Raw genomic sequence first — 21,975 nt, 5'->3', positions numbered from 1 at the left:
CTTCGTGCCTTCCGATTGGGCCTTCACCAGGACAGGACAGAGTTCTAGCCAGGCGCAACAACTTGAGTACAGAGGGAAGCCTTCCCCCCAGGCTCAGAAGCACATCTGAGGCCCCGGGTATGCCTCTGGGCCCAGCGGGAAGGCCGCGCTGCCGCCGGGGGGGGAGGGGGAAGGAGGCCTTCCCACCAGGCCCAGCAGCACATGCCTGTTCGAGGCCCCAGGTGTGCTTCTAGGCCTGGCGGAAAGGCCGCACCACTGCCAGGAAGGAGGGGGGGACGTAGGCCTTCCTTCTGGGCCCAGAAGCACACCCAGGGCCTTGAAAAGGCCCCGGGTGTGCTTCTGGGCCCGGCGGGAAGGCCGTGGCATGGCGGGGGGGGCCAGGGGGAAGGCCGTGCCGCTGCCAGGGCTGAAGGGGGCAAGGAGTCCTCTCAAATCTGTATCTTTCTCTTTATCTGCTGCTACCTTCCTTCTCCATTCACTCTTTAACTCGGCCACCTCTGGCCCACCTCCTTAGCCTATATCTGCCTTCCACTCCCTTTGCATTTTTTCCTTCTTTTCTCCCTCCTTGCAGATCTGTCTTCTTAATTTACACAACTCTCTCCTCCCATCCTTTCTTTCGCCTGTTGTATTTACAAGTACAACGGGCTTTAAATCTAGTAGGTATATAAAGTAACAAGTCTGTTGAGGGAAAATCAATATGGCGTTGTCTCACCAGCCTTTTAGTGGTCCCCAACCACTGGGCTGCGGCCCGGTGCCAGGCCGCGAAGGCCCTGCCGGTGGGCCGCGGCTCCCTCTCCCCACCCCCCCACAGTAAGAAACTTACCAGGCCACAAGCTTGCGGCCCGGCAAGCTTCTTACTGTGGGAGGGGGGGGAGAGGAAAGCAGGGCCACGCACGCGCATTGCACATGCGTGGCCAAAACACTCATGTGCGTTTTCGACCATGCATGGTGCATGCGCACATGCTCGGCCCGGCAGCACATGCGTGGCATGCGCAGCTGGGCAATCGCCCTCCTTGCTGCCACCGGTCCCCAGCCTGAAAAAGGTTGGGGACCACTGTTTTAGAGGACTTTGAAAAAGTAAACAGGCATGTAGCTAATTGTGACTTTTTAGATTTAGGAACCCAAAAGCTGAGCTGCATATTGAACCATATTAAAAAATCAATACAAATATTTATTAAACAAAGTGCACCAATAATATATTAAAAACATAATAAAAACAACACATATCTAACTGCTCATGACAGAATATACCAGATGTGTTTCTGACACACATGGAAATGCACTCTTGATGTAGAGTTAGGCAAAAGCTGAGCACGCCGTGAACCGAACTGCATTTCTTGGTTTGTGCTCCATGCCAGCCTGTTACATTAAGGAGGAGTCCTGCCGCTGCTAATCAAGACTGCCAATAGGAGGAGTGGAAGAAGGAATGTTTCAAGGCAGGCTCATTTATGATGTCTGTGTAGAGGTGAGAAGGAGTCCTCTGAAAGCCTTGGTAAGAAGGCAGGCCCTCCTGCATAAGGAAGCACAACAGCAAGACAGAGAGAGGGTCCGACTGCCAAATGTTGTGGGTGAGGAGCATAACATCAGTCAGCGAGCTCTGGGTTAAGTGCAGGGAAAAATTGGTGGCATGTGGTACATATAGAAACCTATGAGTAAAGGAATGTCTACATAGACTGGAGTGCTCCCACTCTGTGATGTTGCTGTCCTTGGTAAGGAATCACTGGATTAACCCTGGAGCATCCATAATTAGCTGCCCAGGAATCTTGTTTTAAGATCTTCATCTCTTTTTGCATTTATACTATGTTCTAACCCTAGTACTTGCAGGGGCAAAATTGGAATGTTTGTTCTGTGTCTGCAAATGGGGCTTTTCTGGCCTCACTTTGACCTCTGCTCAATCTTCATGCAATCCTCTTCGGTCATAAACCCTGATATCTTTGTGATTGGCAGTGTGAAAATCTCTGTTGCTAGTCCCTGCAGTGTGTGAGTGCAGCAATTGCTATAGGTGAGTTATGGCAAACTCATTCTTTCTGAAATTTCCCTGTTGTAAGGAGCTCAGAAGCATCTTTGACAATGTGCAGATGCCTAGTGGCTGTGGTAGACTCCAAAACAATTATTGATTTGGGAAGATCATTGCACTCAGGTGTACTATTAATGGAAAAGCACAGAATTGCATAGTGTAGGGTGTGAGATGAACAGAAATGCTTGAGCCGGCTTATATGGGTTCAGACCTGGGCCCATTCTGCACACAATAGATAATGCAGTTTCAATGCACTTTAGAAGTAGATTTTCCTGTTCCGCACAGGAAAATCCAGCAGCCAAAGCACATTGAAAGTGCATTATCCTGTGTGTGCAGAATGGGCCCTTGTCTCCACTACCTCTGCCCACAGTGGCTGTGGGTGTCTTGCCTCACTGTCTTGTCATATTTTCCTGTTTGTGAAATAGAGGCAGTATCAGCTCCAATCATGGCCTTGAGGGACCTTGCTATTCCTGATCTTTTCCTGAATCTTACTCAACAAAAGAGCCTCTGGTCATGGCAGTATTTTAACAGTCAGAACAAACCCAGACAAGCCCCAGGGGATCTGCTTCCAGCACAATCCCCTTTGAGACTAGCACACCATAGTTTGCACTTGACTACTTTGTTGATGCTGCTGAATCTCATGGTGGTGGCACTGCTAAAACTGTTTTATCTGCTTTGTAGGATACCACTTGCTATGGTGGACTGCATGACAAAATTTCTGAGATTAACTATGTGTGTACAGAATTTATTAAAAGGGAAACATTATGGTCCAGTGGACAGAATGTTAATCTTGGTCATGGTATGTCTGGATTCAAGTCTTCTGCTTGATCGTAGACTGAGGGAAATGTGTGTTTCTCCTGCCTGTAAAATCATGGCCTATCTCACAGTGTTAAGTCCTATGAATATTAATAGTGCTGCGTATGATTTTGTTTCACCTGAGTGTTAAGTGGATTTGGGGGAGTGGAAGTGAGAGGTGACTCACACATATACCCAGTATCTGATAGAAGCTCAAGCAGCACTTAGGTCCTGTTTATCATTCTTGCTAGAATAATTAGATTCATTTATTTCATTACAAGATTTCTGTCTCCACCAATAAAACAAACCACTGTGTAGGATAATAAGTAAAATCCATAACACCAGCCTATCATATCTCAAACCAAGATCAGCATAAGATGAAATAGACATTCAATCATTAACCAAAAATTAGCCAAACCAGTGGGTTCTTGGCCTGGTATCAGGTGAAATGAAATGATGAACTGTGTGAAGGGAATCACTTAGAATCCCAATACTATCTTGGGCCATCTACCTCACCTCTGAAAGTGACGGCACCTGAAGAAGAAGAGCTGGGTTTTTATACCCTGCTTTTCACTACCTGAAGGAGACCCAAAGCGGCTTACAAACACCTTTATTTTCCTCTCTCCACAACAGACACCCAAGTATGATAGGTAGGGCTCAGAGAGCTCTGAGAGAACTTCTCTGTGAACAGAGATCTGTGACTAGCCCAAGGTCACCCATCTGGCTCCATGTGTAGGAGTGGAAAATCAAACCTGCTTGTCCAGATTAGAGTCTGCCGTTCTTAACCACTACACCAGGCTGCCTCTTCATAGATGCTCTCTGTTCTTGGATACCAGATTCAGATGAGAGAAGGAAGAATCCTGAGCTCAAATGGTTTTAAACATTTTATACCGTCTCTCCACCAACATTTTTGAATAAAAATAAACTCACATTTCAAAGGCAATTCATGACATTTCCTTGGGTGTCTGTTTTTTGTTTTGGGTGGTGGTTCTGAACATTTAGGTGTCTTGCACCTTTACATTTTTTGTATCTCTTCCTCAGGGTGTCACCAGGATGCATTTCCCCTTTCGGTTCAGGAGTTGGTTCACTTGACAAACTGGATTTGATTGGAAATCAATCAACACTTGATTTGGACTTACAAATCCCAAACACTCTGTAAGGGGTTGGGCAGCATGCTGTGATGGGCAATTGTGAATGAAGCTTGCCTACCATGCACCCCACAGGGAGTGTAGATGCCAGCTTTTCCCGTACGACTGTGCAAACTCTGTCTCGTAGCCATTGCCGGAACATAAAACAGAAGATCTCTCAATGGGAGGGTCGAACAAAAGAGAATTGCCAGGAGCAAAGGCAGAAACCGAAAGACTTTGGGATCAAGTACGGCCATGACTCCAAGGATCAGCCAACAGGTCATAACCACAACAGGAATGTAGAAGGCTTACTAAATGTTAGGAGTCTTAGCTTAGATTTCCGGGAAAATTCTCCTCTTTGCTCTGTGACTGAGGAGGAAGAGGAAAGACTCCAAGAGGCTGATGTTTCAAACAGCCTTGTGGCAAAGCCACTCTCAAATGGTGTGATATCTGAAGAAGAGGACGATGAGGACTGGGAAGGGGAGAGGCTGCCCCCAGGAAACTTCTACACCTCACGGGACCTGTGGAAACAAATAGAAGCCCTTACCCCTGACAAAAAAACTTTGGACTTGAAAAGGAAAAGGGAAAGCTGTGGCTCAACAGAGAAGGAGCTGAATGTTGTGCCAACAAAGAGCTTGGAGAATATATACTGTGATGTTGAGGGCCAGGAGGGGCAACCGCCAGCCATTAACCCAGTACCAAAACCACGACGGACTTTTCGTTACCATGCAGAATGCCCTAATGGCAGCCATGTTGAGCAGAAGCCACCAGAACACAAGTGTAATGGTGGTTGCCCCGCGCCAAACTCCCAAGACCCTGAACAGAAAGTGGCCAGAAGAGGCCTCCGGGCCAGATCAAAGAGGTAGGTGTTCTGAGAGCAGTTTTCCCATGTTAGAAGATGGGAGTCCTCTTATCTTCATTCCTCATACAAAACTTTATCTGGTTATCTTAAAGGTTGTGGAGAAAATTTCATCTGCTAAAATTAATCCTCTCTCCCCAGTGAAATCAGTTGTTTTTGTACATTATGCTAGAGGATAAAGGGAGTTAAGCTCAGTATATTTTCTTATCTTTTGGTCACTCCAGTGCAGCTTTGTGCTCTGTGATTCTGCAAAAAGGTAGATTTTATTGAAATATAATTTAGCACTCTGAAAAGGTAAACTTTCTTGCTCTTTATTATATTTTAAAGTAGTATGTTGTTGCAAAGATAAGTAAGTGTTTGGCTGTGTATGCAGAATAAGTTCCTTTTTGTAATATATCTGGGTTGTGGAATTCAAGTTCAGTGTCCTATTGAAGTTGCATTATTGCCAAGGTTTTAATTTTTAAACGCTCCCCCAACCTGGTATCTTGATAAGCACAAGCATCAAATCTTTCTAATCAAGGGACCACACATTTACGCATCCTGGTGCCTGCCAAAGGTTCTTCCCTCTCTTCTGAGTGATAATGATTGTGAGAGTATTAAGCATCAGTCCCTTGTCATGCTGAACCTTTGAAGTGGGGTGCAGAACTTTCATAACCCATCTCATAACCCTTTCATAACCCATCTCAGTTTTAGTAACACTTCAAGAGCCTTTAAACCTCTGCACAATGCCAGAGAGAAGACTGACCTCTATTCTAAAGAAGTTAGGTTGTCAGATTTCCTGGAATTACAGCTGATCTCCAGACTACAGAGACCAGTTTCACAAAGGGTAGGTTGTATGATGCTATATCCTGCTGCAGTCTCTGGCTCCCTAGGCTTTACCTCCGATCTGTAGAAATGTTTCACCCTGGAGCTGGCAACCCTATGAAAGTGTGGGCCTGCTGAGGCTAGTCAACATTTGCTATCCTTTGTTAGAATTTAGCCCATTTGAGCACTTCTTGGAAATATCTTTGAGTGGAAGCACAGTTGTCTCCCCAGCACAAAGATAATCTAGAGGTGTTTTGGCATCCCATTGACTTGTAGGTAGACACAGAACTTAAATGGCAGCGCATTTGTTTTACACCTGGAAAGCAAACAAATAATTAAGTACTTGGACTACTTGTATATTCCCCCATATCCCCACTGCTCCAAATGTATCTAATAGGCACAGATTTAACAAATTCTGCCCAGAAGAACTAGATGTAATTGGAGGTGATTTGTGTGAATTTAAATATGTGTCCACCTGTTTACATCAAAAGTCAGGTGAAGAATCTCTTACCAAGTGGAGAGACAGAGGTTGCTTCTGTATCCCAGTGTCACTGCTCTCTGCTACATTCAGCACTAGTCCTCCAATACAGTTCACTTCCATTACCAGGAGGAAAATCTTTGAAGTGATAGGATAGAATGAGATCTTTAGATTTAGGTCTTTTCAGTTGTGCATCCTGTTTTTGCTACAAAGGGGACCTTCTTCCTCTCCTACTTTAGATTTCAATAAGTGGACACCTGTATGTAGTTTAGCCTTGGAATGTAGGCTTTAAGTTATGGGTGTGAGAATGAAAGGAGCCAGAGGACTTCCCCCACTGAAGGAGAACATCTGTGTTGCCCGTATTCATGTTATGGAATTTAAAAATTGTTTTTCATTCCTTACCTTAAGGGGGGAAAAGATCAAAGAGAAATGGAATTTTAATTTTAACCAATTGGGTTATTTTAAGTATTTTTTCCCTTTGACCATCTTTGGTGACATGAAAGATATAACTTAGCTCAAAGTGACATTATCTATAATGTCACCTTTTCTAAAAGTCCTCAAAAGCTGGTGGATCTCTGAAAGTTTCTGCCAGTGAACATAAGGCAGCGAATAGGCAAGCTGTGTCACGTTCTTCCTGTGGATGTGTGGTGTCTCTGAGGATAAAACATCTGTTTTCTTTTCAGAAAGTCCTTCGAATTTGAAGATATCCAAGGCTATCGGAACAGGATAGCTGCCCTGGAGTACCAAAAACTCCATGAAGAATTGAATGGCACCACGAGTGTCCGCCTCTATTGCACGCAGTCGGAAGACAACCTCTATGAGGACATTATTGGTATGTTTAAATAAGAGAGTGATGCTAGTGGCTTGGATGAGGTAGTTTTTCTGTCATTCTGGAAGTCATTAGTCAGGATGGGCATGAACCGGGCATGGGCCAAACTTTTCCATGAAAATGCCCTGGTTCAGGCCTCACGAAATGAGATCCTGTAAATATTCACAGACTTTTGTCTGATTCAGTTCAGGGGTTCGGCTGGCAGCAAGTGGGTGTGCACGCCCTGCTGTTTGCCCAAAATGGCTATACGTGATTTCAGCATGCCAAATGGCTTCCCTCCTTTAGCAGCCCTTTCAACCTTGAGAGAGCTGCAAGCCATTTTAGCATACCGGATTTCTCCCCTCCCACTTCTAAATAGGCAGGAGCAAAATGGACTGGCCGAAACCAGACCAGTCATTTTGAGGTGTGGGGTTGGGTTGCTTGGGTTTAGGTTTGCCCCAATCCCATCTCTAGTCATTAGTCACTGCTAGCAATCTGATTAACAAATGCTGGTGATCAAATGCTGTTTTTTATTTCTGGGAGGCAGGTGATGGAGAGGAAGGGTGTGAGGATTTGTCATGCACATTAATGTTTTGCTCCCCTGTCTAGCTCTGAAAATAGGTGCTGACCCATTTTTGGCTTTGTTTTGCAAGCATTTGTGATTGGGTGGTGGTTCTGACCTCCAAGAGATTTCTTTTCTCCAGATCCTGCTAAAGAAAATCTATATGAAGATATTAAAGTGAAGCCACTGTGGAAGATCCCATCTGCTTGGAAGCTGCCTCCTGCCCGGAACACCTATAAGCCACCCAAGGTGAGGGCAGTGTCTTTCTCTGCCTGCCCAACATCCTCATCTAATATTGGGCTCAGTACCTGCTTCCTAGAGCTCAGGTTTCATCCTGCAGGAAGCTCGGGGGGGGGGGGGAGAAGGCGTCCTTCGGGGCCCACCTCCAATTCGTCCACGGACCACATGTCGTCTGTGGTCCACAGGTTGGGGATCACTACCTTAGAGGTCTCCCATCCAAATATTAACCAGGCTTCTAAGTCTGCTTAGCTTCTGAGATCTGATGAGATCAAGTTTGCCTGGGATCAAAGGTGAGGGGGAAGTCCAAAAATTAATAAACTTCAAAAGCTAGTTCTGTATCAACAGTATTCTAGTGGGAGGGAAACTTGTGCTGCTGGTTTACTTCTTAGTGAACCTGCAGCTTGGCCTATAAAGTAACATATTGTATAACCTTGCGAATAATTATGTTTAAAAAGGAAGAGAGCATCTAAGAGAACATGCCTGTCTGCTTTGTTCCCATTCCTCATTTAACTCATTTTCTCATTGTCACTGCCAGAAGCATGACAACTCAGAATTAAACTACATGTTACATGGGCATCTGTGATGAGATCACGCAAATATGTTGCTTCAACTTCCAAAAAAAAAAAAAACACCATCGGGATTTTAATTAGGGCCATGCTATTCTCTGATAAAAATCCCTATCAGTCCAAACTGCAGTTTGTCCCTCTGTGGGAAGAAGACGGGCACCCATACCGTATATACTTTTCCCTACAGGGCTTATAGCTGCTGGGATCAGGAAGTGGTTGTTTATCAAGGAAATGGCATTGGGGGGGGGGTGTTAATCTCCCTGCCCCAGCACCATGCGCCAGTCCAGATCCCAACTCCTGCCTGGGTGGATGCTGTTTAAGGTTCAGGTGCCCGGTGGGAGAGCTGATCACTTTGTGAACATTTGAAGCAGGTCTCTGGAGAGGTTTATGCGTTTTCCAAATATATCACAGATCTTTCTTGTAATGGCTGCCAGACAATCCTAGGATCTCCTAGCTGTACTAGACACATGCCATGCAATTGGCCCCCTTTTGCAAAACTCTTTATGATTTGATTTTGGGATCCTCATGAGATGTGTTGGAATCAATTTCATAATAAAGATTTCATTATCTTTTCTTAATTTCCTTTTGCTTAGCTTCCTCCCAAGCCACATTTCCTTCATCGCAAAACTCTGGAGTTAAAGAGTGCTCGGATCTGCCTTCGTGGGAAGCTAGCAAAAGATACAACTCTGCCTGTTACACTGACTGAATGGAAGTTCTTCAAGGCAGGAGAGGCTGGAAGCAGGAAGAGGAAAAATCTTCCACGGGTGAGGAAAGATTTTAAATATAAAGTACTTTGAAATATAAAATATTAACATTAAAAGATTAAAATATCAGGCTATCACTATACCACTATTAAAACGGTCCAAACACATGATTAGCTCCTCAAAGGTCAGCCTAAATAATTCAGCTTTGCATGTCCTGTAGAAACTAAACACAGATGTAGGGAAGGGTAGGGACCACAACTGAAAAGGCTCTTCCCCTGGTGACAGCTAACCAAGCCATCCTAGGGCCAGGCAAGAGACCCCTAGATGATGTCTAAAGGGAGTGTGTGGGTGGTAACAGGAGAGGTGGTTCCTTCGGTATGAGGGTCCCACAGAATTGGGGTTATATGAGCTGGCCGTGATGTTCCAGTTAGCAACCCTGCAGCTGTCTTCTGGACCACCTGCAGTTTCCAAAGTGCTAGCCTTATGTCGAGTGAATTGCAGTAGTCCAGTCTGAGGGTGACTGTTGCACGAATCAACATGAGAAGGCCTAATCCAGACCAATAAGGAGCCAGCTGGTGAGCCTGGTGCAGGTGAAAAAAGGCTGACTGCACCACCATGGACACTCATTTAACCTATGATAGTGCAGAATCCATCCACAACCCAAGACTTTTTACAGAGACATGGAATTGAAGCACACTGGAGTGCTTATTGCTGCACTTATTACTTGATGTTGCGCTTTCTTTGTTCTGTGGCTGATTTTCAAAGCTGGCTATCACATGAATTCCCAATGCTCAGTAATTATAATTGAATTCTAGGTTGTAAATCTATATTTAATTCTACGTAGAAGGATTTGACATACTTTTTCTTAGAATTCAAGACAATGTTGTAAATAGAAAAGGGAGGTTTTAAAAACAACCGATTAGGAGAATAGCTGAAATTGCATTGAAGATTGAATTCAGTCCACCTCTTCATTTACCTACATTTATGCCTTCGTATTTTTAACAAGTAGGCAATGTGTAGCAAGATGTGATTAATACACAATGAATCCTCCTTCACAGTAGGAATTAACCTCTGTCTTTGGCAAGGGGGGGCCTTAATTGATATTTGCAGAGGCTCAAAGTGATCCTAAATTGCTTTAGTCCCCCTAGATCTGTGGAGCTTCTTTCTTTGCTGATTCTTGGGGTAACATTTAACCTCCAGACTGCCTTTTGCTTAACGCTGCTGAAAAGCTCATTAAGAGGGAGCCTGTTTCTTAAAGCCTGAATATATTTTTCCTGATGCATTTCCTGCCGCTCCCTCCCGTGGGCGAGTGAGTAACGGAGAAGTGTGCATATGGGGTAGGCAAAGAAACAAGAATTGGCTTTGTGCTGCCTGTGTGTTGAGGGATTTGGGCTCTGGGTGCCTTTCGGTCAACTTCTCCAGGTTCAGATGAGTGTCTCGCAGTACACAGATAAAGATGTATATTCATGTCCAGTTTCTAGAAACAATCTTACAATACGGAAACAGTAACCATAATTTATACAGTAAGATGCATTGTTGTCTAGCTAAAAACATAAGCAATAGGAACTCCTGGTTCTGTCCCCTTATTGGATAGAGCTGGCCACAGAGCTTCAGGAGAATTCTTTCTGCAGCTGCAAAAGGAATTGTGTGTGTGCAGAGGGCAATCTAAGCATATTGGCCTGTCCAAGTTCTACACATCAGCATTTCTCAGAGTGTGCAAAGATGATCATAAACACCCACCCAAATCAGGAGGAATGATGAAATATCCCACTCTGAATGTCCTTCCTTAGACAAATGGATCTTGCCTCAAGACCCCCAAAGCACCTCCAGAAATATGGGAGTAATTTACAGAGAGAGGAAGAACATGTTATTCTCTCGCCCTGAACTGCTAAAACTTGGCTGCAATTGCTGGACTGAGGCCCAAATGAGGCAGAAACGTGTCTACATCAACCCCAGCTGAAAAGCATGTGCTCGCTAGCATCTGCAGCTCCCAGCGACTTCTTGTGGAGCTTTGGAGCCAGTTTGCACTTGGTGTAGTAGTGCCTGAGTCCCCTACCATTTATCGTTGTCTATGGTATAAAGTGTGAAGAGCTCTCTGATTTGTGTTCTTGGCTGATTGGGGGCCGTTTTGTGACAAAGTTTATCTCTGCATGACTGATGTAGCTATTTAAAGCACCAAGGGGCTCTCTTTTTAGCAGAACTAGGACCTGGGCTTGTAAAACACCGTGGATGTGGAAGACAGGCAGAAGGAAGCTCATGCAGGAAATCCAGTGCTTCCTGCATAAGGGCAGTGGTGGTCTAAGGTCAAGCTGCACTCCCTCATGTTCGTGCCTGACTCGAGGGCAACAGATTGAGTCTCTGCAACTCTTTCTTCCTCTGTGAGCTGGCCTCTGCTGGGCTTGTTGAGGTCAGAGAAAGGGTTGGGACTGGTGTCTATAGTGCTGGCTTTTCTGCATTATTTGAGGTTATGGGAACAAGCGGACCCCACCCTGTTGCCTCTGCTTGGAATGTTGAATGCATTCTTAAAGCGAGGGCAAGAGGGAACTTGGCCTGCACACTGTTGTCAAGAATAGGAAAGCAGTTCTGCTGGAGCCCAGACTGTCAGCAGGCTGGAACGTGACATGTTGAGGCAAAGAGCTCTCAGCCTGCTTGTGGCTTGACTGACACTCTGGTGGGTTGGGCTGTTGATGGCTCTCACTTTTAGCACATGGCACTCACTTTTTGCATGGGGCTCTTTCTTTCAAATGACATAAGACAAGTCAGCCAAAGCAAGGGGTGGGTGCCCACTAGCCCAGGAAACGGGGACTCTGTTGCCCTTTCTATTGCTCTGCTCATGCAGTTCTCCAAGCTTTTCTTCCTTCCAAACTCGTGAGCCCAAACTATTCCTCAGTTTCTTTGGGGACGATTGTGAGTTCCACCTTTGGACAGCTCTTGAGGACATGGGAGAGATATATTTGAGCTGCTGACCTCCTGGCAAAGAGGCTTATGATGCTAAGAACATGAAAACAAAACCCTTTTCATGAGTAGAGAGGTGTTCAAGCAGTTGCGACTCCAGATAGGTACCAACACAGTCCATACCTTGCTTTATACTAGGGTTGCCAACTCCATTGGTAAATGCCTGACAATTTGGGTAGTGGAGGCCAGGGACAGTGAGGCTTGGGAAAGGGAAGAGCCTAAGCAGGGTATAATGCTACAGAGGCCATCCTCCAAAGAAGCTGTTTTTTTGTAGGGAAATGGTCTCTGTAAATCTTGAGACCAGTTGTAATGCCAGGAGATTTCCAGACCTCACCTGGAAGTTTGCAACCTTACCTTAGGGCTCAGCCAGACCAGTTGAAAGCAAGTCCAGGTTTTTATGAAGGAAATGAATAATATTCCCCGTGCATCAAAAATGAACTGGTTTGCATAAATGTATCATCATGTTTCCACAGAGACGAGAATGTTTTGGCATTGATTGGAAAGGTAGACAAAGGAGATCTGGTATGGCCTCTACTGAGCTGGCTGGGGCCTTGGGGGGTTCTCCATGGAGTTTAATGGTATGGAGTCCACCCTTCAATTAGCCCTTTTCCCCTCTAGGGAATGATCTCCATAGTCTTGAAATCAGTTGCAATTATGGAAGATCACCAGACCGCACCTGGAGTTTAGCAGCCCAAAACACAAGTCATGACCCATTGGGTGCTTTTGTCTAAAGTCCTTTTTTTGGTTTTGAAGGGGCTTTGTAGAAGATGTCATTAAACTACAGGGTTAATACAGGTGCTTTGTTCATGCTTGTCACATTCAGGGATACTCCAATACCCAGAGAAGAAGAGTTGGTTCTTATATGCCGTTTTTCTTTGCCCGAATGAGTCTCAAAGCGGCTTACAGTCGCCTTCCCTTTCCTCTCCCCACACCAGACACCCTGTGAGGTGGGTGTCCTGATATTACCGCTCGGTCAGAACAGCTTTATCAGTGCTGTGGCAAGCCCAAGGTCACCCAGCTGGTTGCATGTGTTGAAGATGCACTCTTAACCACAACACCAAACTGGTTCTCTAAGGATAGCTTGCTACTACAGACTACCATGGGCCTTTCCCTTCTATTCTGGCACCAGTCCTATAGGGTTGTTCACAGATTCTCAAGACAGAATGCAGGTTTTTTTTTTTTAATCAGGAAAACAATGGCATAAATTGTTAATGGTTTAAGGACTGGGTATGTAGACATGGAAGACCATTTTATATCTTTTTGCTTGTAGGTTTCCTAAGATAGCTTTCAGAAACTTCTTATGTCTCATCCCTATCTCATAGGGTTGCTGTAAGAATCAGAGACAAGAATAGCAGAGCTGGACACCTAAAAGTAATTTTAACAATAGTAGGAGTAGAGGTTTGATGTTCTCCCATAGAAAATTCTGTGGGGTTCCCCCAAAGCAACTTAGTTTTGCAATAGTGAACATGGCCTGTGGCATTATTATATCCTTGCAGGTCCTTGGACCCTTAAATTTGCACAGGTTTGCTTGTGCCCAATTAGAGAACTAAACCAAGCTGTGCTATGAGGCTCTACTTGGGTCCTAAGAAGGCTAGGAGTATCTCTGCATACCAAGACTTGTGGGTTCCTTTGGGCAGATTTGTATCATTGCAACCACCTCATAATTCCCCATAGTACTTTGAGAAGTTCTTTGACCCCAGTGTGTTCGGCAGTTTATCTGTCGCACTTCAATCGCTGAAATCTGACTTCTGCCTGCAGTACATATACAGAGCATCTACTTTTGAGTCTTAACAAATAGTATTTTTTTTCATGCTGTTTTTAGAAGACAGGTTATTCACTGCTTGCTCTTTGGACCAATTGGTACATCTGTACCCTGGGGCTGATAATAACCTATACTATATTTCCTAGCTTCTCATGAAACAGGTCTGTTAATTGCATGGTAGACTTTGTGGTTCTTACGTGGACTTGTGAGGCTGTATTGACTTCCCCTTTGTCATTTGGACTTCAGCTTGTGTTGAAGATACAGGAGATATTTGACTCCAAACGAGGGAAGAAGAAGGTGAAGCTGGTGACCCAGACAGGAAAAGAAGCTTCTCCAACCAAAGGTATAGATCCTTGACTTCGTGCAATTCTCTTTGCAGGACAGCTAATGTTGATAAGGATGTTTCTGGTCATACAGAGATGAGGCAGCTCTGAGAGCCTAACTACATGTTACAAGGTCTTTGTGTCCCTTGGGTGTCCACCCCATTCCTGTTGGAACAGAAGTCTTCTGGGAGCTCAATGCTCAGGCCTGTGTGGGCCTGAGTCAGAACAATATTGGGGAAGAGTGGGCCTTAAGCCGTCCCCCCACCCCACTTTCCTGGCCTGAAAGGCCCTTGTGAAGCTACTTTTTCCCCATTGCAGAAACTTACATGGGCTGTACATAAATTTTCCTAACTAGGCAAATAACAGCTCTCTGGTTAGTCTGTATCTTGCAAATCCGAGTTGTTGATTTACCCATTGGGATTAAACAAGTAAGTGATCTATCCTCCTTCAGTGGTTTGTATTGCACAATTATGGAGATGCTTTGCTGGAAATATAAAGTGAATGTAGCTCACATTACTGAATAGCTAGAGAGCACGTACATGTTGCAACCAATTGTGCTGCAAAAAGTGCTCTTGCTGGATGGTGCAGTTATGACCAGCTGTTGGTGTCAGAGGCTCATGACAGGTCATCAGCTGCCTTCTAGCACTCCTTCTTCCCCTCCCAGGTGGCAAATGCTGACGGAAACTTTCTATTGTTTCAGGTGAAACCAATGGATATGACAGTGAACCAGAGAATCTGCCAAAAAGTGAGTGAGTGAGTCACAGGGGCTGAGCCAGTTCCTGGGACCTAATTACAGGTGCCTTAGTACTTGCTGGCATACTTAATGCTGGGAATGGCTGGGCTATGTACAGCTTTGGCACCTGACACTATGTGGGGATTTGGGGGGAGCTGTGAACCACTTGACTAATTGGCACATCTGCCATTTGCTTGTGGACTCCCATTGAGCATTGAGAGACTACCCCATTCAAATGTGATTATCTTGCAATACCCAAGATAGAATAATTTGCTTGGTGGCCATTTGTAATAGAATTTTGGTGTGAGGATTGTGTTCCTAGGATCCCAGTGAACATCATGCAGGATTTGGAGTGTGCCAGGAATAAAGGCTGAAGGAACTTGGACACATTTACTGAGAACTGTGGAATTTCTTAGAAATATTACGGCCCCTTTTGAGAACAAGATCATTGTAGACAAACTGGAGTGTGTCCAGAGGAAGGCAACGAAAATGGTGAGGGGTTTGGAGACTAAGATATATGAGGAAAGGTTGAAGGGAGCTTGGTCTGTTTAGCCTGGAGAGAAGATGACTAAGAGGTGATATGATAGCCATCTTCAAATACTTGAAGGGCTGTCACATAGAACAGTGGTCCCCAATCCACGGTCCTGGGGCCGGTACCGGTCCTTGAATCAGGTACTGGGCCGCGGCTCCTCCTCATCCTCCTCCCTGGCTGCTGCCTCAGGGGCTGCCCTGCCACTCTGCTGCCGACTCACCTTTGGTGCTCTCCAGCGGCAGCCATGGCTGGGGCTCCCCCTTGACATGGAACTGCGCAGCTGCTGCTGGCAGCGCCCCCCAGCAGGTGGCAGGAAGTCAGGGGTTCCAGTGAGAAAGCAAGTGGAGCAGGGGCTCAGGCGGCATCAGCGTCCCTCGGCAAAAGACTACCACCCCCCCAGGCCTCAGTAAAATTGTCAAGCGTTGACTGGTCCCAGGTGATAAAAAGGTTAGGGACCACTGACATAGAGGGTAGAGCAGAGGCTAAACATCCAGAATAAGTTCCTGACAGTTAGAGCATTTCCTCAGTGGAACAGGCTTCCTCAGGAGGTGGTGGGTTCTCCTTTGGAAGTTTTTAAGCAGAGGCTAGATAGCCATCTGACAGAAATGGTAATTCTGTGAATTTAGCCAGATTGTAAGTGGTTGGACAGAAGGGATTGTGTAGGTGCTTGGCTCTTGTGGCCATTTCCTGCATTCTGCAGGAGGTTGGACTAGATGACCCTGGAGATCCCTTCCAACGATATGATTCTGTGATTCTAGGACATCATGTGCTTACCATTAACTTATTTTTTCCTGCAGTATGTTGTGTTATTTTAGGTAGCTTTACCGTTTCTTCAAATAATTCAAGGCAGTTCTCCTTCCTCCATTTACTCTCACAACATCCCCATGAGATGAATTAAGCTGAGAGAATGTCTGGCTCAATGTCACCCAATATGTTTCATGGCAAGCAAGGATTTGAATCAGGGTCTACTTGATAACACCTCCTCTACTCTGGTCCTGATCCCATAGAAAGTGGTTGGGGCCATTGTATGGAAGGTATTATTAGTGGCTGCCCTTATTCAAATGTAAGGGTTTGCAGCCAGTTTGGTGTAGTGGTTAGAAGTGCGGACTTCTAATCTGGCGAGCCAGGTTCGATTCTGTGCTCCCCCATATGCAACCAGCTGGGTGACCTTGGGCTCGCCACGGCACTGATAAAACTGTTCTGACCGAGCAGTGATATCAGGGCTCTCTCAGCCTCACCCCCACCCCACAGGGTGTCTGTTGTGGGGAGAGGAATGGGAAGGCGACTGTAAGCCACTTTGAGCCTCCTTTGGGTAGGGAAAAGCGGCATATAAGAACCAACTCTTCTTCTTCTGTGGCAATAGCAGCCACAGCCACTGGAAAATCAGGAATAGGAGCACCCATCCCCTGTTCAGGCTTTCCTTCATTTTATTTCCCTCTTCTCTTTGTCCCTCCTTCTTTCCTCTAGGGCGTTACATCATACTTAATTTTTTTCTGAGGAGGGAGGCATGTTGTTTGACTCCTCCTGTGGAAGCCATTTTTGTTAGCTCTGCCTCCTGTGGAAGCCATTTAAGCAGATTATTAAAATATTTATATCCTGCCTTTTCTCATGGTTCAAAGTGTCTAACATTAATTGTTAAAAATATTTTCTGTTAAAGCCAAAAATAAAGTAGCAAACCCTTCCTGCACCCCTTGAAAAATGCCTGCCATTCAGACTTGTTCAAAAGTTCTGAAAACAGTCAGGCTGTTCCTGAAGACTTCCAAAGAAACCCGCCCATCTCTTCAGAAAGCCCATTTCACAGAATTGGAGCCATGATCGAAAAGGCTTGAGTTTTGGCTGATGCCAGATGGGACACCGTTAGTGATGGGATAGTCAACAAATATCTGAAGGCTGTGAAAGGCTTGAACTGAACTTTGAAATAGACTGGCAGCTAATGCAGCTGTTTCAAAATGGGCAACATATACGCCCAGTGGCTAGCCTCTGAAAATAGCCAGGTTGCTGCATTCTGGACCAGTTGTTGTGTCCAGGTCTTCAAGGGCAGCTCCATAGAATGTGTACCACTACTCCAACCATGAGGTTATAGTAGAACCATGGATCAGCGTGGGCAGATCAGCTGAGGCTAGGTAACAGAGTTGGCAAATCAGATGCAGCTGATACAGTGCCGCTCACCACCATGCCAGTCCGCTGTTCAAATAGCAAGACAGGGCCCATGAAGCACCTCCAAGCTCTTAACCAACTCTGGACAAAAAAAGTCATCCCAACCTGCATTACCTCTGTCTTGGCTCCATGTCCTGTGGCAGCTATGGTTTCTTCTTTTTTGGGGGGGGAGAAGGCCCTCATGATCCCCTCTTAAAATTCCAAGGTGCGCACAGGTTCTCTCCAACTCCATGTTTCTGTGAAATAACTGATGGGATTCCTGGTATCCAACTTTGGTCAACTTTTACATTGGTCCCTCTACCTGTCCCTTTAATATCACGTTGTTCTGCAAACTATTATCAGGTGATGTCATTAAATCTGTGCCATGAAAAGTTTCAGCTGCCCATTTCCATTCACTAAGCCGTTATTAAAAAGACAGGGCATTGAATCTTCCAGCCAGTTGGCAATCTTATTCTTGTAACAAAACACAGCCCACCCACCCCTCTCTCTCTCTTTTGTTTATTTCTAGTCACATTCCTGCTTAGACTTTGCCAAGGTTGCCCACCGAGAATTGCTTGCAGCCTAGACACCTCTGTATTCTGTAAACCTCTTCAAGATTATGAAACGCCCTTTGCTGGGAAAAGAAGAAACTAGAATGAGATTATACATAACGAGTTTGGCCTTTTATCCTGGGCTTGCATGTAAACAGTGGAGGAGCAGTGAGAGCAACAGGTTCCAAACCGGCTCTGTGTCGTGATTCATCTGCTCTAGTTGGCAGCCAGGGCTCTGGACACACCAGCATTTCCTGCTCTCCATGTCTGGAGCCTGACAGATCAAAGATTTGCGTGTCGTCTTTTGCAGTAACACACTGGCAGTGCCCATTAGCATATGAAAAGCCATGCTGTTTCCTTTGCTTCCTTCCTGCAGAAAGAGTTATGCAAGCAATTAGATAAACGCCCTCTCTTGATGCTGAAAGTAGGAGAGGAGATGGTGTACCCCAGCCTAACATAAAACCATGAACTTGCCTTCCTGGTATAAGGACACTAAGTCTGTGTCACTACAGTTGTCACAGTATTGCTGTTCTTTTGCAGCTCTGCGTGTATTCAGAATGTGTTAATTCAGTAAGATGGGAGAGATGAGGCTAGCCCTGTCCGAGTTGTAGGTATTCCAGCTTGTTGGTGCTGGCATATTTGTCTAAGGCTGCATTGCTAAACTTCCTCCCATACCTTTTACTATTTCCACAAGGAGATGATTCTGCTCCTCACGTTTGCTGCTCTGTGTGGAGTATTCAGTACACCTGGAGCAGCAAAAACAGGGAAATGGCTCCCACCCAGTGCTGTCTCCATCTAGGAAAATGGCTTGATGACGTCTTTCAAGCTGGCTGTTTATTGTTTTTGGCGACCAACAACGTAATCATGAGTCTCTGTTGTGCAGGATTGGGGTAGCGAATCCTTAACCTTTCCCCTGTCTTCCTGCTAAGAGAGCCAGTTTGGTGTAGTGGTTAGGAGTGTGGACTTCTAATCTGGCGAGCCAGGTTTGATTCTGCACTCCCCCACATGCAGCCAGCTGGGTGACCTTGGGCTCGCCACAGCACTGATAAAGCTGTTCTGACTGAGCAGTGATATCAGCATTCTCTCAGCCTCACCCACCTCACAGGAGGTCTGTTGTGGGGAGAGGCTTTGAGACTTCTTTGGGCAGAGAAAAACATCAGATAAGAACCAACTCTTCTTCTTCTTCCTCTTCTTCCTCTTCTTCTTTTTCTTCCTCCTCCTCCTCCTCCTCCTCTCCTCCTCCTCCTTCTGCTTCTCCTTCTTTTCTTCCTCCTCCTCCTCCTCCTCCTCCTCCTCCTCCTTCCTTCTTCTATGAGGCTGTGCTGTTTTCTGTGGCTCTGTTTAAGATGTGCAGTTAATGCTATAGCCCCCTTACAGAGTGGTTTGTCTTCCCTAGGCCGTCATAAGCGGCTACTGCAGGTGCAGGCTCAGTCCAAGAGGAATCCCCATTACCAGACCTTGGAGCGAGACCTCATAGAGTTCCAGGAGCAGCAGCTGTTTGAGCTCTTCGTAGTGGTGTCATTGCAGAAGAAGCCGTCAGAAGCAACGTACACCCCACGGATTATACAGCAGTTCCCCAGCAAGGTGCGCTGCAGGTTGCTTGAAAGTGTTTTATGTTTTCCACAGCATGTGGCTTGGTGTGGGGAGGGGAAGGTGGATTTTAACAGAATTCTACAGCAGCTGGCAAATGAGAAACTTTGTGGATCATCTTGTCTTTTCCCGGCTCTTGTGTGGTTTTTGAAAGGTCTGTGATCGTTCCAGTGCTACAGAGATGAAGCGTCTGTCTTTGGGGGGATGGGGGATTTGAAGAGGAATCACCTGGCTTTGCTCTGGCTTTGTCGGTGACAGAATTAATAGGCCAGGGTTCCCCTATGTGGCACCTGTGCACTTGTAACTGACTACCCAGTAGAGCCAGTGTGGTGTGGTAGTTTAGAGCAGTGGTCCCCAACCTTTTTGAGGCTGGGGACCGGCGGCAGCAGGGAGGGCAATTGCCCGGCTGCACACGCTCAGCCGAAATCACGCAGCCACGCATGCACACGCCGCGCACGCGTGGCCAAAATCGCACATGCGCGGCCCTGCTTCCCTCTCCCCCCCCCACAGTAAGAAGCTTGCCGGGCCGCAAGCTTGTGGTCTGGGAAGTTTTTTACTGCGTGGGGGGCTGGGAGAGGGAGCCGCGGCCCGGTGCCAGGACCTAGTTTAGAGCAGTGGCCTCTAATTTGGAGAACTGGGCTTGATTCCCTGCTCCTCCACATGCAGCCAGCTGGGTGACCTTGGGTTAGTCACAGTTCTGTTAGGGCTGTTCTTGCAGGGCAGTTCTCTCAAAGCTCTTTCAGCTTTCACATGGTGTCTGTTATGAGGAGAGGAAGGGAAAGGTGTTTGTAAGCTGCTTTGGGAATCCAGGTAGTGAAGAGCAGGGTATAAAGACCCAGTTTTCATTCTTCTATCTTCATTCAAATGAAATGGTTTAAGAACCTGGGCTTTCCTTAGTATGTGGTTCCATTCCTTCTTCAGGCTTGCTTTCTTTCTTTCTTTCTTTCTTTCTTTCTTTCTTTCTTTCTTTCTTTCTTTCTTTCTTTCTTTCTTTCTTTCTTTCTTTCTTTCTTTCTTTCTTTCTTTCTTTTTATTTTCCCCTTCTCTTTATTCCTTCCCCCTGCTCCTAGGGTTTTCCTTCCTTCCTTTTCATTTCCCCTTCTCCCTCCATCATGAGAAAAACTACAGGTTTGCAGAAATATCTAAAATCTTTTATCATTTTTTAAAAAGGAGCGCCTATAGCTTTAACAACCAATGCCCTAAGTGGCTGTTGCTAAGTAACCACAAGAAGAAGAAGAAGAAGAGTTGGTTCTTATATGCCGCTTTTCCCTACCTGAAGGAGGCTCAAAGCAGCTTACAGTCGCCTTCCCATTCCTCTCCCCACAACAGACACCCTGTGAGGTGGGTGAGGCTGAGAGAGCGCTGATATCACTACTCAGTCAGAACAGTTTTATCAGTGCTGTGGCGAGCCCAAGGTCACCCAGCTGGTTGCATGTGGGGGAGTGCAGAATCGAACCCGGCATGCCAGATTAGAAGTCCGCACTCCTAACCACTACACCAAACTGGCTCCACAGTGCTGATACTCTGGGCTTTAACCATCAGCTTCCATTCATATACTGATCCATAAGAGTAAGGATGGCAACAGTATTGTGGCACGGGTCAGACCACACCTGGAGTCCTGTGTGCAGTTCTGGAGGCCTCATTTCAAGAAGGACGTAGATAAAATTGAAAGGGTACAGAGGAGAGCGACAAGGATGATCTGGGGCCAAGGGACCAAGCTCTATGAAGATAGGTTGAGGGACTTGGGAATGTTCAGCCTGGAGAAAAGGAGGTTGAGAGGGGACATGATAGGACTCTTTAAGTATTTGAAACGTTGTCACTTGGAGGAGGGCAGGATGCTGTTTCTGTTGGCTGCAGAGGAAAGGACGTGCAGTAATGGGTTTAAACTACAAGTACAACGATATAGGCTAGATATTAGGGAAAAAAATTTCACAGTCAGAGTAGTTCAGCAGTGGAGTAGGCTGCCTAAGGAGGTGGTGAGCTCCCCCTCACTTGCAGTTTTCAAGCAAAGGTTGGATACACACTTTTCTTGGATGCTTTAGGATGCTTAGGGCTGATCCTGCATTAAGCAGGGGGTTGGACTAGATGGCCTGTATGACCCCTTCCAACTCTATGATTCTATGATTCTATTGCCATTTCAAACCTCTTCTGGGTCATTTTGACCTTTGAAGGAGGACTCACTGGGGCCAGGCCTGGTAGCAACCACTGGTTAACTTGCCTTGACTTGCATGACTTACTCAGGCCCAACTACTTACTAGTTTTCAGTAGCAGCCAACTAACAAAGAGCAGTGTGGTGTAGCAGTTAGAGTATAAGACCAGAATATAGACAAACCAGGTTTGAATGACCAGGCTGCCATGGAAGCTTGCTGGATGATCATGGAAGCTTGCTGGATGAGTCACACAACACTCTCAGGCTAACGTACCTCACAGGGT

General features: G+C 45.9%; 1 protein-coding gene across 4 annotated transcripts in view; it reads left to right on the top strand.

Moving 5' to 3' along the window:
- The window catches only part of DENND2C (DENN domain containing 2C), a 68,735-nt gene that overhangs the window by 27,975 nt on the left and 18,785 nt on the right, over positions 1-21,975 (top strand). For 3 of the 4 annotated variants that reach the window (XM_077334978.1, XM_077334979.1, XM_077334981.1), the window contains 7 exons: positions 3,854-4,801; positions 6,764-6,912; positions 7,593-7,699; positions 8,850-9,020; positions 13,924-14,020; positions 14,701-14,745; positions 19,349-19,536. In XM_077334978.1, the coding sequence (XP_077191093.1) occupies positions 4,023-4,801; positions 6,764-6,912; positions 7,593-7,699; positions 8,850-9,020; positions 13,924-14,020; positions 14,701-14,745; positions 19,349-19,536 (1,536 nt within the window). In that variant the 5' untranslated portion in view covers positions 3,854-4,022. Of the gene's footprint in view, positions 1-1,947; positions 2,003-3,853; positions 4,802-6,763; positions 6,913-7,592; positions 7,700-8,849; positions 9,021-13,923; positions 14,021-14,700; positions 14,746-19,348; positions 19,537-21,975 lie in introns of all 4 variants that reach the window. The other variant, XM_077334980.1, reaches the window with a different exon arrangement.

Source organism: Paroedura picta, chromosome 4 (assembly GCF_049243985.1).
Source record: "Paroedura picta isolate Pp20150507F chromosome 4, Ppicta_v3.0, whole genome shotgun sequence".
In the NCBI taxonomy this organism is placed as follows: domain Eukaryota; kingdom Metazoa; phylum Chordata; class Lepidosauria; order Squamata; family Gekkonidae; genus Paroedura; species Paroedura picta.
The sequence above is the reverse complement of the archived record's forward strand: the minus strand, read 5'-3'. Positions and strand labels throughout refer to the sequence as shown.